General features: G+C 39.6%; 1 protein-coding gene across 4 annotated transcripts in view; it reads left to right on the top strand.

Annotated features, from left to right (window-relative positions):
• Positions 1-15770, top strand: part of ADAMTSL1 (ADAMTS like 1) — a 1086428-nt gene that overhangs the window by 1029366 nt on the left and 41292 nt on the right. For all 4 annotated transcript variants that reach the window (XM_069090660.1, XM_069090659.1, XM_069090661.1 and 1 more), the window contains one exon: positions 2204-2338. In XM_069090660.1, the coding sequence (XP_068946761.1) occupies positions 2204-2338 (135 nt within the window). The remainder of the gene's footprint in view (positions 1-2203; positions 2339-15770) is intronic.

Below are 15770 nucleotides of genomic sequence, written 5' to 3'. Positions count from 1 at the left end.
TATAACTTAATAGATGGTCAAGAGTTGACATGATTAAAAAATTCATTACCAGGCAGTCCACTTGGCAATGACACTCTCTGGATCTGAGCCAGGCTTGTTCCTGGTGGGTGGGTGGGTGGATGGATGGATGGATGGATGGATGGATGGATGGATGGATGGACGGGTGGGTGGACGGGTGGATAGGTGGATGGATGGGTGGGTGGATAGATAGACAGACAGACAAATAGGGTCCATCATTGGGTCTTTATTCAACTTGGTAACACTTACCAGAGCTTGTTCCACCAGCAGTCTTTAAGAATCCGAAAGCACCTCCATGCCATAGTAAGGTCTTATAAAGCTTTAGTAGTGGGCTATACCTCTGTACCTACCCACATACAAATAGAGCTATTATTAGAATGGAAATGATTTAGTAGGAGAAAAAAAATTATTTAGGCTTTAGTTTTTACCAGACTGCTGGTGTGAAGTCTCTGCTCACTTTGGCTTCCAAAAGACTACTCATGGTAACTCACCAAGTGCCCCAGTTGGGTTTGCCGTTTCTACCAGTGACTATATAAGCCCCAAATCAGCTCAGAAAGCAAGAGTAACTCAGTTCAGTGAAGGATGAAGTTTACTTTGTGTTCAGTTTCACAGTCATGGGCTGAGCTTCTAGCTGGACGAGTGGACTCAAAAAGCCGTTGTTAAGCCCAGAGCCTGGGTGGGACCATTACCCCTCACTGATTTATGGTACTTACTGATGGAGTTTTCCTCCCTAATAACACTTCCCCATCACTTTCTACTAATGGAGAGATGAAAGATTAACCAGGGTGTGTAGCTGCTACTGTAGGTCTGGTAATGAAGTGTGTACATTCTGTGAACTTGTGTTTAGCACTACGGTGCCATTGAAAAGCGGGTGAAAAGACTGTTTGGGGAATGTTACTTCTTCCCCACTTTAATCAAATCTGACGGAAAATTGCTATTTAAATTCTCACTTCAGGGAATTTTTTTTTATCAGAAATAACCTTGTTTTATTGATCACAGTTCATTCATTATTCCAGGTACTTTCTGAATATAAAAAGTGGTTTCATTTTCTTTTTTTAATCATTTAAAACTAGTTTAAATTTTTTAAGTGGAATTTTTTTTTCAAAAAGTTGAGACCTAGTGCCAACTATTGAGAATCAAGAGGTATGTTTGTAGTCTAATAACACAGACCTACATTCATTCAGCAAACATTTATTGAGGGTTCACTGTGAGCTCTATAAGTATAGGGCAGGAGGGTAGACATAGAAGAAGCATATGGTATAGCTTCCATTTACTTTTAGACATAAGAGCATAAAACCATCTTAAACCTTACAATGGCACTAAGACTTTTGGGACACCCTGTATTTTAATGAAGAATTTAAGGAGAGGGAGACTTGGGCTTAGGTTGGTCATACCATTGAACAACATGTAGAATTCAGAGAATTTTTGAAATTAATAGGACCTTGGAAAGAAGCTAGTTCAACCTCCTCTTTTGATAGAGACACCAAATGGTTAAGTCACTTCCCCTTGATCATTTAGCTATTGGTTACAAACATTTCATTTCAGCTAAAGTTTATTAAATACTTAATGTATAAATCACTATGCTAGACACTGAGGAGACAAAGATGACTTGGTCATTTCTCAAGGAACTTGCATACTACTGAGGGAAAGGCTAGGACATGAACACAACAAAGTATAATGCAAGGTAAGGCGTGATGAGGGCAAAGGAGAGATCTAAACATTGTGCTGCAACAAAATTTGAGGCACGAGTGTGTTCCTGGCATGAGAACGGCCTGCTCAAATGCCTAGAGGTGGGAAATGGGAAGATAGCTAACTATTAGATTTTATAAAGGCAGTATCTTGCTTAGAAACACTGTGACATCCTCAAAATATGGTTTGATTGATAAAAACTCAATTTGTGTTTTCAGAAACACATTTTTGGCGCAAAGTAAGGAACATCTGTACAGTAATGTGCCCAATTCTCAGGAGTAGCCTTGTTTTTTCAGGCATAGTATATTTAGCCTGTAACTCAGATCCCAACTCCAGTGGAAGTATGGATGTCTCCTCTAGAGAAGTGCCTCTCAGAAGCCAGCAACAGAAACACCTGACCTTTTCATACTTAACCTCTTCCTCTTCCCCACCACTCCTAAAGCTAGTAGATTTTTATGTTTTAGCCGGCTCTGATTCATCATTTCCCTATTCACAGATCCACCCCATCCCCCTTCTCAAGTGGAAGACATGAAGGCCCTACTTTCAGCCAATGGACCCAACCTTCCTTCTGTGCTGACTTCTCCTCTGGGAACACAGCTGGTCTTGAGTCCTGGGAATACTGCCATCCTCGGTGAGTAGTCCAGTCTTCTGAAGCTCTTGGCACGATTCCAGGACTGGATTGAATTTATGGAAAGGGAGATTGTGTATAGGCAGTAGGGAGGGAGGCAGCAACAGTGGGGTAGCAGGAAATCCTCACATTGCCTAGAGAATCCAGACTCACCCAGTGGAAACTTTTGCTAATTTTCCACGAGGTAGGGGCAATTCTCAGTCTGGCCTTTTAGTTTGTCTAGATTCCAATACAACTTTACTCAGACTCCAACATGAGTTTCTACACTCCAAGGTTCTCTTAGAGTAAGGGGCTACTTTGACCACAATGTGAAGACTATTCATACTTTTCAGGTCAAGAATAATCTAGGCATTGTTAGCTTGTAAACAAGCATTCTCATTTCACACTGATCTCCCCTCCTCTAGGATAATGCTAGAAAAATCATCAGCCCCACAGAATATTGATTCCTGATTACAGAAGCCTATGTCCTGCCTTTCTTGGAACACCCAATATGACCTCCCTCTTAGGAGAAACTTAGTGGCCTCTCAGAGTTCTTGAAGCCCTCAGAGGTGCAAGTGATTTGGCACGACAGGGCAGGCAGTTCTACTACTTTGCTAATTATTTTCTGTTTCTGATAACCTTCACTAGCAGGAGCCTTCCCTGGCACTGGCTATGTTGAATGTTTCTCATTTAACTTGGACCTTCTTAGATCTTATGACCTGCTTGGAAGGGGGGGATGATGGAATCTTATTAGCCTTATCTTAAAGCCTCAGGAACCCCAAAGCTTGTCAACATGTTTCCAACAGGCATGAAGGGGAAGTAGGACTCTCTCGGAATTTTTGAGAACCTTGAAAAACAACAGCTCATTGAAATGAGAATCTCCACTCTACCTTTATAATTAGGGTCAGCCCTATGGAACCCAGCATTCTAGTGGTAAAAGCCAGGTTCTGTTTTCTGATCCCAGGCCTGTAGGAGCTACATACACATCACATTCTCAGGAACTTCCCTTTCTTAGATGTACCAATCCAATGTACCAATGTACATTAGTATGTACCAATTGGTACATTCTTAGATGTACCAATACCAAAACAAGTAGTATGAGAAGGAACACTGCCTCTGAAGTTGGAAGCCCTAGAGGACCTAATTTTACAGATGAGGAAACTGAGACAGACAGTAGTTAAGTGACTTGCTGAGGGTTACATAGAGTCTGCATTTGAACTCAGGTCTTCCTGACTCCAAGCCCAAGCTGTAACCACTGTGCCACCAGATGCCTCCCTTCCATCTTAATATAAAGATCTACAATGACCCTCATTCCCCACCAATCAGGCCCTCTGTGGCTAGATCCCCATTCATACAGATAAATGGGAATCTAATGACATGGTCACAGACCTAGCATTATTAAGATACAACTAGAAAAAAGTCATATTCGGTTTTCCTTTTTAACTGAAATTAATGGTGTTTCCAAGTTATATTTAGAAAAACCCAGTTTTTAAAATTGTATTTGTATAATGAAGTAATATTAAGTAATAGTAACTTTAATTTATGGAGGACTTTAAAACAGAGAATTTTTCTCAAAATAACCCCATGACGTAGATAATCCATCCATTATTTACACCCATTTTAGAGATGACAAAACTGAGACTGAAGGAGGTGAAGTGCTTGCTCTTGGTCACACAGCTAGCATGTCAAAGCAAAATCAGGACCCAGATGCCCAGAGCTCATTCCGTTTTAATGCATCGCCTCCCTAGGTAGATCCACTTTATTTTCCATAATGGTGACAAACTTGGCATTAACTGCTGGCTTTGTCATATGAGTCAAAATCCACATAAAAGCATACAATTGCACATTTCATTTAGAATGAAGATAGCAAATTCACTTTTTAATTAGCCCTATTTCAGAATCATGTGTACATGAGAATTCTTTATTTTGATTCAACACTTTCTGAGACAAGGGTTTATCACAAACCTAATTGCACTGGTTTTGAGTGAGTGAGTGAGTGAGTGAGTGTGTGTGTGTGTGTGTGTGTGTGTGTGTGTGTTTCCCTTCCTGGAGGTTCAATCACTGTTGGCGGCCACTATGGCACCATTTAGTCCCCTGGAAAAATGAACATGTACACACTATCCCAAAATAGCTTTACTTTTCTGTCTCCTGTATTCTGGAATAATATTTTGTCTCCTGCTAGCCACGGGCAATAAGAGTTTATTGTGGTTTATGTGGTGACATTCCAATGCTGCTTTATAGCTCTTTGTTTCCTTATGCTGGTGTTTAAATCTAATAGTTAAGGGACATCTTAATACCCTAATCTGTAGTCAGCCCTGGTCCATGTAAACGAGACAGTGAGTCAGTCTCCATAAAAAACCCTGCATGCAAGTACCTGAGAGGAAAGGACTCCTGCAGGGAATGTCACCATGTCTCCATGATTTTAGACATAGGCCATGATCTATATGCTGTTTGAGAATGGATTGGGAGATGATGTCAGGTCACAGCTCTTTGAATACCTTCAGTGATTCACATTCTTGGGGCAGGCCTCAAAGGATGGGGAAGATTTGCATAGGCATAAATGCTGCATTTGGGGAAAAACAATGTGAACAAAGGAAAAGAGAACAACAGGTCTATGCATGAATGCACCAGGGACAGGAATTAGACCAGTCTGGCTGAAGCGGACAGCCCTCCTAAGGAAGTACAGGGAGTCAGAATTAAAAAGCTAACTTCTAACTGGGGCCCACTTACATATGATCTTGAATACTAGTTCAGGGATTGGAGGTTTATTCCATCACCAGTGTTGAACCATTGAAGATTATGCAGGAAAGTGATGTGATTGTTAAGGGAACGTGATCTGGCATACAGAATAGACTGGAGCACAGAGGGAAGAGTCATGGAAGCCATGTCTAAAGGATCATAGGTTTTAGAACTTGTGTAATAGATGGAGAGAGCATAGTATAGTAATAATGGCTAGCATTTGTGTATTTTAAGATTTGCAAGGTTCTGTACATGTTATCTCCTTTGATCCTTACAAAAACACTACAGTGTTAACTAGCCGTGTAACCCTGGGCAAGTCACTTAACCCCAATTGACCTCCAAAAAAACCCCACTACAATGTAGGTGCTACTATCATCCCCATTTTACGGATGAGGATGTCTAGCACCTCACCTGACTTACCCAGGACCATATAGCTAGTAAGTGTACATGGTAGGATTTGAACTCAGGGCTTCCTGACTCCAAGTTTAGTGCTCTATTCAGAAAGAAGACTGGACTTGGAATCAGGATAGGCCAGAGTCTGAGTCCTGCCTCTGATACTTAACTAGCTTTGTCCATAAATGTCCATGAATAACACTTAAATCTCTCTGAGTCTGTTTACTCATTTATAAAAAGAGGATAATTATTCCTGTAGAACCCTTATCATGAAGTTGCTGTGAAATTCAAAGAACTGTAGATAGGGAAAGGAATGACTTGAGTTCAAATCTGAGCTCTGCTACCTACTACTTAAGGGACACTGGGGGGGAAAAATCACTTAACTTCCCTGGGCCTCAGTTTTCTTCATCTCTAAAATGAGAGGGTCAGACCAGACACCCTCCAAAGTCCCTTCCAGCTTTAAATCTAAGCTACCATAATCTAATATTTTATAAATCCTAAAGTGCTGCTCAAATGATGTGTTATTATTATCTATCCCAACCCCCTCATTTTATTACTGAGGAAATTGAGTCCAATACCTTTCCCTAGATCTGTGTCTCAGAAAATACCATTTTTGGGGTGGCTAGGTGGTGCAGTGAATAGAGCACCAGCCCTGGAGTCAGGAGGACCTGAGTTCTTATCCGGCCTCAGACACTTTTTTAACGCTTACTAGCCATGTGACCTTGGGCAAGTCACTTAACCCCAATTGCCCCTCTAAAAAGCCAAAAGAAAAAAATACCATATTGGAAGCCACAGGGAGGTTGGATGGAAGAATTGATGGAAGAATTGAAGACAAAGATCAATTCAGAGGTTATTGGCAATACCACTAGAGTGGTAACTGTTCACAGAGAGAAGACAATGTATGAAAAATCTCCTCCCATGCAGATAATGCATCATTAACAACCACTCTTGGAGTCCAGCCTTTCAACCATTTTAGATCCCTCTACTTGTGTTCTCTTCTATTTCCATGCCCTCCATGGGCTCCACAGGAATAGTATGAGAAACTTTATGAAAATCTTTGCTAAAGTCTAGGCAAACTGCATCCTCAGTATTCTCCTGCTCTACACTAGCTTAGCAATCCTGTCCAAAGAGAAAATAAGGTTAGTCTGGAATGATGCTGGCTCTCTGTTATCATCCAATTCTAGGAGTTCTATAGCCATCTCTTTAATGAGCTGTTCTAGAATCTCCCCAGTAATTAAAGTCAAGCTCACTGTCCAATAGTCAGAATCTCTTCTCTTCCTTTTTTGGTGAAATTGGGACCTTTGTCCTTTTCTCCTCTCATGGTCATTTTTTATGTTCTTTCACATATTACTGACAGATGTTCAGCAGTAACACATGCCGGTTCATTTCCTAACTAAAGGTGTAATTTATATGGGCCAAGTAATTCAAACTTAGAGGCCGTATGTTCTATATCAGCTTCCTATTAGTCATTTGTGTTCTGTCATTTCCAGCACAGAGGTCATCCTTCCTGGCAAAGAAAAAATAAGTGAGCAGCTCTGCCTTCCTCTGTTAGTTATTATCTCATCCACCCCATGCAAAAGTTCTATCTTTCTCTTCCTTTTTCTCCCAATGTTGCTTTTTTTAAAGACTTATTTATCTTTTTTTAATTTTCATTTTCATTTTTTAATTTATGAATAAATAAAATTTATAAATAAATTAAAATAAAAATTATTTCTATTTTATTCTTTTTTTTGCTTTTTGGAGGGGGGAAGGCAGGGCAATTGGGGCTAAGTGACTTGCCCAATGTCACATGGCTAGTAAGTGTTAAGTGTCTGAGGCTGGATATGAACTCAGGTCCCCCTGACTCCAGGACCAGTTCCACCCCCAATTATTTTTATTTTCAACATTTTCTTTTTAAATTTTGGGTTCCAAATTCCCTGATTTTCACCCCTCCCCCACTTACTAAGAACACAAGCAAAATTATAACAATTATATATGTGAAATTATGCAAAACCTATTTCCATGTAAGCCACATCACAAAAAAAAAGAAAGAGAAAGTTATGCTTCAGTTTGCACTGAGTTCATCAGTTCTCTCTGGAGGTGTATAGCATTATTTTTTAATCATGAATGCTTTGGAATTATCTTAAATCATTTTTTTTGTCAGAGTAGCCAGGTCTTTCACAGCTGACCATCATTACAATATTGTTGTTACTGTGCACAATGATCTTCTGGTTCTTTTCACTTCACTTTGTATCAGATCATATAGATCTTCCCACTTTTTTTCTGAAACTACCTCCCTCACCATTTCTTATAACAAAATAGTTCTCCACCACAGTCATATACCTCAAGTTGTTCAACTGATGAGCATCCCCTCAATTTTCAATTCTTTGCCACCACAAAAAGAGCTGATTCACATACACACACACACACAAGCACAGGTCTTTTCCATTTTCCTGTGATTCCTTTGGGGTACAGACCTAATAGTGGTATTGCTCGGTCAAAGGCTATGTAAGTTTTATGGTTCTTTGGGCATAGTTCCAAATTGTTCTCCAGAATGACTGGACCAGTTCACAGTTCAACCAACAATTCATTAATGTACCTATTCTCTAGCATTTGTCATTTCTGATAGGAATTGTTTTACCTTACATTTTTCTAATCAGTAGTGATTTAGAACATTTTTTTTAATATGACCATAGTTTGATTTCTTCTTCTGAAAGTTGCTTATTCATATCCTTTCACCATTTATCAATTAGGGAATGGCTCTTATTTTTATAACTTTGGCTCAGCTTCATGTATATGTATATGAATGAATGTGTGTGTGTTTGAGAAATGATACCTTTATTAGAGGAACTTGCTGTAAAAAAAATTCTTATATTACTTCATTGTCCATGGTACCTTTATCAAAATGTAGTTTCCCTGATTATCTCTTTTAATTTTGCTTTTTTTGCTTTTGCTTTGTATGAGATCATGATTGCTACTCCTGGCTTTATTTCAGATGAAGCATAATAAATTTTGCTCCAGCCCTTTATTTATCTCTGTATGTATCTTTCTGTTTTAAGTGTGTCTCTTGTAAACATTTTGTTTGATTCCCATTTCTAATCTATTCTTATATCTGCTTCTATTTTATGGGTGACCTCATCCCATTCACATTCATGATTATGATTTCTGTGTACTTTCCTCCATCCCATTTCTATTTATTCTTCTCTTTCTTTTTTTAATGTCTCTCTCAAAAGTTTATTTTGCTTCTGACCACTGTCTTCCTTAATCTGCCCGTCCTTTCATCATCATCTCTCCCCTCCCCATATCTTTTATCCCCTTTCCTAATGGGTAAAAGAGATTTCTATACCCTACTGAGTGTATATGTGTGTGTTTTCTTCCTTCTTTGAATCAATTCTAATGAGAGAAGTTCAAGCATTGCCCATCACTCTCCCCACCCCTTTATTTTCCCCTCCACTATAAAAGCTCTTCATTGCATACCTCTTTTATGTGAGAAATTTTCCATATTCTACCTCTTCCTTCCTCCTTCTCCCAGTGCTTCCCTCTTTCTCACCCTTTCATTGTGGGAGGGATGGCGGGGTGGAGGGGGGGGTCATCCCAGCATAATTGACTCACACTTGTGCCCTCTGTCTGTGTAGATTCCTAACCGCCCTAACAATAATAAAGCTCTTAAGAGTTATATTATCATCTTGCCATATAGGAATGTAATATTTACATTCTTTCATATTTACCTTTTTAATGCTTCTCTTTAGTCTTGTATTTGAATATCAAATTTTCTATTCAGCTCTGGTCTTTTCACCAGGAATACTTGAAAGTCCTCTTATTTTATTAATTGTCCATTTTTTCCCCCTGAAGGCTTATACTCAGTTTTGCTGGATAAGTTATTCTTGGTTGTAATCCTAGTTCCTTTGACTTCTGGAATATAATATTCCAAGCCCTCTGCTCTTTTAACTTTAGCTGCTAAAATCTTGTATGATCCTGATTGTGGCTCCACGGTATTTAAATTGTTTCTTTCTGGCCACTTGCAATATTTTCTCCTTTACCTGAGGCTCTAAAATTTGTCTATAATATTCCTGAGAATTTTCATTGGGGGATTTTCTTTCAGGAGGTGATTGGCAAATTCTTTCAATTTCTATTTTACCCTCTTGATCTAAGATACCAGGGCAGTTTTCCTTTAGAATTTCTTAAAAGATGATGTTTAGGTTCTTTTTATAAATCATGGCTTTCAGGTAGTCCAATAATTCTTAAATTATCTTCTTGCAATCTATTTTCCAGGTTAGTTGTTTTTCCAATAAGATATTTCACATTTTCTTCTATATTTTTTCATTCTTTTGACTGTTTTGTTGTTTCTTGATGTCTCACAGAGCCATTAACTTCTACTTGCCCAGTTCTAACTTTTAAGGAATTATTTTCTTCAGTGAGTTTTTGTACTTTCTTTTCCATTTGACCAATTTTATTTGTAAGGAGTTCTTTTGTTCAGTGAATTTTTGTGCATCTTTTACCAAGCTGTTCTCTTTTCATAATTATCTTACATCACTCTCATTTCTTTTCCCAATTTTTCCACTACCACTTTCTTCTGCTCTTCCAGGAGTTTTTGTTGGGTTTGGGTCCAATTAGCATTTTTCTTTCAGGCTTTGATTTTAGTTGTTTTCATTTTGTTGTGTTCTTCTAAGTTTGTGTCTTAATCTTCCCTGCCACTGTAGTAGTTTTTTATAGTCAGGTTCTTTTTTTTATTGTTTGCTCATTTTTCCAGCCAATTTCTTTTTTTTTTTTTTTTTTTGCTTTTTTTGGGAGGGCAATTAGGGTTAAGTGACTTGCCCAAGGTCACATGGCTAGTTTTTGTGTTAAGTGTCGGAGGCCAGCTTTGAACTCAGGTCCTCCTGACTCCAGGGCCGGTGCTCTATTCACTGTGCCACCTAGCCGCCCCTCAATTTCTTGACTTTAAACTTTATGTTAAAGTTGAGCTCTGCTCACCTGGGGACGGGGAGGTACTATCCCAAGCTTCAGACTTTTTGTGCTACTTTTTCTAGCTCTAATTCTGGGGTTCTGCAAGTTTCCAGTGCTCCCAAGGTGGTGTTATACTGGGAGATATGTGATCACTGCTCTTCTGGTCTGAACTCTGGTCTTTCCCCAGGAAAGTCCCCTATGCCCCTGCAGCCACACGTGCTAACACTCCTCTCTGCCCTGAACCTGTGACCCAGAACTGGGTATGGGCAGTAGAGTTGCTAATCATCACCAGGTGGGCCCAATGTCACCAAATTGTCCCCTATAATCTCTAATCAGTTGCTGCTACCACTGTTATAATCACCTACAGAGCCTGCTGGTGCTGCACTTTGTGCTGTACTGTGTGTACTCCAGGTCAACTCCCATCATAGCTCACAGACCACTCCTGCCAACCTCCTGAGTTGTCTTAAGACTGGAAAAATCTCTCACCATGACCTTTTGTTGGCTCTGCCCTTCCAAACTTTGATTTGATGCATCATTTTAAAATTGTTTGGAAAGGAATGTTGTTGGCAGAGTTCAGCTGGGTTGCCTCTAATCTGCCATTTTGCCCCAATGTTGCTTTTTTTAAATTTTGTGTTGTCTTTAGCTTCCCTCACCAGGCTGAGTTCTTTTTGAGTTTTAACATTTCTGACACAATTGTTACCATGCCAAACTTATATTCATCCTCTGTTACTTGAGCTTGTCTCCATATTCTGTACATTTATTTTTTTAAATCTAAACTGTTTGATGGGTTCCCTGTGCATCCATATAAGTGTCTTCAGGAAAATCTAATTTTTCCTCATTAAACTTGTTTCCTTTGTGTCTATAGTATTTTACTCTTCAATATTTCTCTTCCCTCTTGGGTTGGCATGCCTTGTCTCTTGAGTTCATGGGATCCTATCTATCTTTCCACTGAACCAATTGAAATCTGTTTTCCCAAAATTTAGAGGACATTAGATTTTACCCAGATTTTCTCTCCTCTGTCACAAATTCTATGCGAGAATGATAATTTCTATCCAAGGTTCCCATTATTTCCCACCTCTCCCCTTTCCCCAGAAAATGGTTCTTCTTTTCTAGTAAAACTCATATCCAGAGTAGCATTTCAATTGTTGGTTCTTCCAACTTATAAAGGATGAAATTTTTTCACAAAGGCACCCTATACCTGTGCTTACAGTTTTTTCCCCAAATCTTTATCTACTTCCTATTTATTTCTAGTTAGTATGTAGTATGCACCAATGACGAAATTACTTCTGTTCCTGCTTTATCTGACCTTTACCCAAATATTCTCTGCCAGGCTGTCCCCCTCTGGTTCTTTTATTTCCTTACATAAGCATATCTTCTTTAGATACAACCTTCCAGCTCCCCCTTTTAATTACCCTATTTCTTTTGAATAACTTATACTCACAGAGATGTGGTCTACCCTTGGATTTCATCCCATCAGGTCTCAGAAATATCACATATAGTAAGTGCTTAATAAATACTTTCCAAACAGAATTGAATTGGCACCTGGAGCTTTTGTTCTCTTTGTAATGATTTATCCCAATGCCAATATTATTTCCTCCAGCATGACTCCTATGGTTTTGGGTCAACTAAATCTTGAGACCCAGGCTTCAGGAATCACCATCACTGGAGCACATATCCCTAGCATGATTTAAGGTTTACAAAGCACTTTCCTCACAACTCTTTGAGAATTACTCTCCACATCCAAGAACCATATAATGCCACAGCTGGAAGGATCATTTTTAAAGCCAATGAAGCCCATGATTACATTGATGTAGAGAGTGCTTCAATTACCCTGTACCCCCTCTGTCAATCAAAGTCTTAGAGAATTGCTTGGGGCACTGAGAAGTTAAATGACTTGCTAAGGGTCACACAGTCAATATGTGGCAGAAACAGGAGTGGAAGCTGGGTCTTCCTAATTTTGAGGTCATTATGCTGCTTTTGTGGAAAGGACTTTAAGTGTCATCTAGTCTAAACCCCTCATTTTACATATAAGGAAAACTGAGGCCCAAAGAGGGGAAAGGAATTGATCAGAATGGATAGTGTCCATGCCAGGACAAGAACCAAGATACCAGCCATATACCATGACATGTTGTTTTTTCCCCATTCTGCCACTGCTTTGGACTTTTCTGGCCAAGCTTCAATCTCCTCAAAGACAATACTAAGACCTAACCATCCCAAAATGAAAAAAGCCAAGTCACATCAGAGAGGACAGATTGCTTTCTTGTTTGCTAGCCATCTTTGTCGCAGAGAACCCACTTTTGTAAAATTGGTGAGGCCCAGTGCCTAGAGTGTCCAAAACATTTTATCCTTCTTAATTATGGAAAGTTCCACATAAAATTCTCACAGGATAAGGAGGAATGGATAAGTTGCTATCTGTACTAGTGGAGGGGATAGCTAAATTCCCAAGTTCACAGGTTGATTGAAGCAATGAAGTCTATAAATCAGTTTACTTCCCTTCCTGTAGGGACAGAAAACAGGACATCTTATAGCAGATGGTACTAAATGATCTCCTAAACAGAGACAGAAAATGCTGTGGTTTTAGGTGAGAGAGCCATTCTCCTCATGTTGCCTTCACTGTCTGTTTTAATAAGCAAACCAATCAGCAGCCTGCCAGGAGAAATAACTACAGTATGCACATGTCATGCTGGCTACATAGAACGCCAAATGGTACAAGCCACTCTCCTGCCATGTGATTTACAGGAAGGAGAGAAATTCATGCAGTCATTGAGCACTGAGTTTGCTGAGTAAAGCCTTTCAGTGAAAGGAGCTTATTGTGGCTGGACTCTCTCCCCAGTTGGGGGTTCGAGGGGTCAGAGCCAACATATACAACAGGCTCACTCAACAGCATCAACAAACTCCCCAGGGCAATGCGCCCAATTAGATCCAAGACATTCCATGTATAACAACTCCACTTGCAGCACATCTAGCCAGCAGTGAGGGAGAGACAGTGAGGCTGAGTCCCACATCCAGGAAACTCAGTCTTAGAGGGTTTTGTTCATGCTGGCCAAAACCTTCTGGTCATTTCCTTCAGCAATACTGAAAGGAATCCAATTTGCATAGCTCTTGGGGGCCCTGAGGTGAATTCTTCAAGGTATCTGCTAACCTAGCAGCAGATAATTTTGTTGTCCTGAGAGATTAGGCAAAAAGGTAAAATTATATTTTTTCCCTTTCTGAAATTGAGGTTGTAACCTTGGACTCCCCTACAACCAGAAGTGTGCTAGCAAAAACTCTGTGGCTAGGTAGACCGTGCCCAGACCCACAGTCCCAGGGTGTGTCCTCATCAAGAAAAGCAAAGAAATAGACAGACCCCTTAAAATGTACTCTTTACTACCAAAGGAGAAGGAATAGAGAAAAACATTGAAACAAACATTTTAAAACCATAATTAAATGTGTCATAAACTAGGAACTTTAAATTTGGAAAGGATCCTAGAGCTCATCTGGTCCCAACTGCCTCATTTACATGAGACCCAAAGAGAAGTGACTTCTCCAAGGTCACATAGAAAGGAAGTGACAGAACTGAAATTCCAGCCCAGGTCTGATGGCTCTAAAAGCATTTATTTTTTCCACCATACCTTGGCTGCTGATGTTTTTTTAACTTATCTTTCTCTTTAAAAAAAAAAAAAAAACAAGGGGAGAAGAAATGTGTGAGCTATTTGTATGCACACTATAAAATAACTAAGATCAAACATTGAATACAAGTTCCCTGGGTCCTCCAGACACTTTAAAACATTCGGTAGGATCACTAACACACTAAAAATAGTATGGAAAAAGATCTTAAGAGGCAAGAACACTGAGTAAAATCTAGTGAGATAAAAATTAATTGGGATAAATATAGAGTCATACATTATTGTACATTTCTGACTGGAATTCCCCATAGACATTTTAAACTCAACATGTATAAAAATGGATTAATTGTCTTCCCTCCCAAACCCAACCCTTCTAATGTCCCTGTTCTTTGTCAAGGAAAAATCCTTTCAGGCATCCAGGTTCACAAAATTAGAGCCATCATCAACTCTCTGCTTCAGGATTTTATCAGCTCTCTCACCAGTGATTTCTGTAACCTTCTAATTGGGCACCTTGCCTTTAATCATTACACTATCCAGCTCATCCACCATACCACTGCCACAATGATAAAATACAAACTCCTCACGTTGACATTTAAAGCCCTTCACAACCTGGCTGCAGCCTATCTCTCCAGGATTATTATACGTCACTCCCTTTCCTGAATTCTACGTTCGAGCCAAACTGGCTCTTCTTTGCATATAACTTCCCATCTCCATCAGCCTTCACACCAGCTTTTCCCCCTCCCCCATATCTCTTCACCTCTGCCTCTTAGAATACCTAGCATCCTTCAATGCTCACCTAAAGTGCTACCTTCTTCATGAAGCCTTTCCTCCCCCCACCCCCTAAAGTTATCTTGTATCTATTTTGGTTATATTTTTCATTGGTTTAAATGTGTACCCAGGACCCTTGCAGGCCATGTCTCCAACCTCAGACTGGCAGGTTGGAGACTTGAGAGTCACCCTCAAGCAGGTGACCACTTTGCCATGTTCAAGGAATTCCATAGCCCTTCCCTGCTAAAACTATGGTTTTTGAGCTCTCCCTAGTACACATATATTTAGTAGTCATCTTGTAGACAGAATTAGCTCAAAGCAAAGGCATTTACTAAAATAGCAAAATGAAAACAGTAGCAATAAAACACTCCCCTTCTCCCCATAAATCTGGGACCCATTCTTCCACAAATCCAGTACTAGGGGGATGAATAGACCCATGTAAAATGTACAACTGGTAGTAAAGCATGAGGGAACACATCTGGCCAAAACAACTCACACTTCTGACACCAAGGAGACCCAAGGTCCTTTCTCTTTTGGGGATATCTTCATGCTACTCCACCCTGGATTGTCATCTCTATTAAGCAAATCATTCAGATTGTCTCCCTGGTCTACTTTTCTCTTCAACTCAACTCTCAATTGCCAGGGCTCATTCTCTATTAAATCCATGGTTAGCACTCTTCTCTGCTGCTCCCTTTTCCTAAAACTATCTTCAACTGACTTGTTATCTATAGACTGTATCCAATTTTTTTAAGTCATCAAGCATATTGCCTGTCCTTCACAAAATGGTAACAAAGTCAAAACCCATTTTTGAAATTCATTTGACATATTAGAACAAGGCTGTCTCTGTTACCTAAACTTCTGTGATTTCATCAGCTTGTTTGGGGAGGTGGGGATGAGTGGGGAATCAGATATCCAAACTGTCCTGACCAACTCTCCTTCTATATCTATATCTATATCTATATATCTATATGTTAGCTGCTTCTAATAGCATATAAGCTTTTTGAGTGTAGGGATTGCTTAGTTTTTGT

Source organism: Petaurus breviceps, unplaced genomic scaffold (assembly GCF_028583685.1).
Source record: "Petaurus breviceps papuanus isolate PSGF00001 unplaced genomic scaffold, PetGlider_PUasm1.0 187, whole genome shotgun sequence".
Lineage (NCBI taxonomy): Eukaryota > Metazoa > Chordata > Mammalia > Diprotodontia > Petauridae > Petaurus > Petaurus breviceps.
Note: the sequence above shows the minus strand (reverse complement) of the source record. Positions and strands in the feature narration are given on the sequence as shown.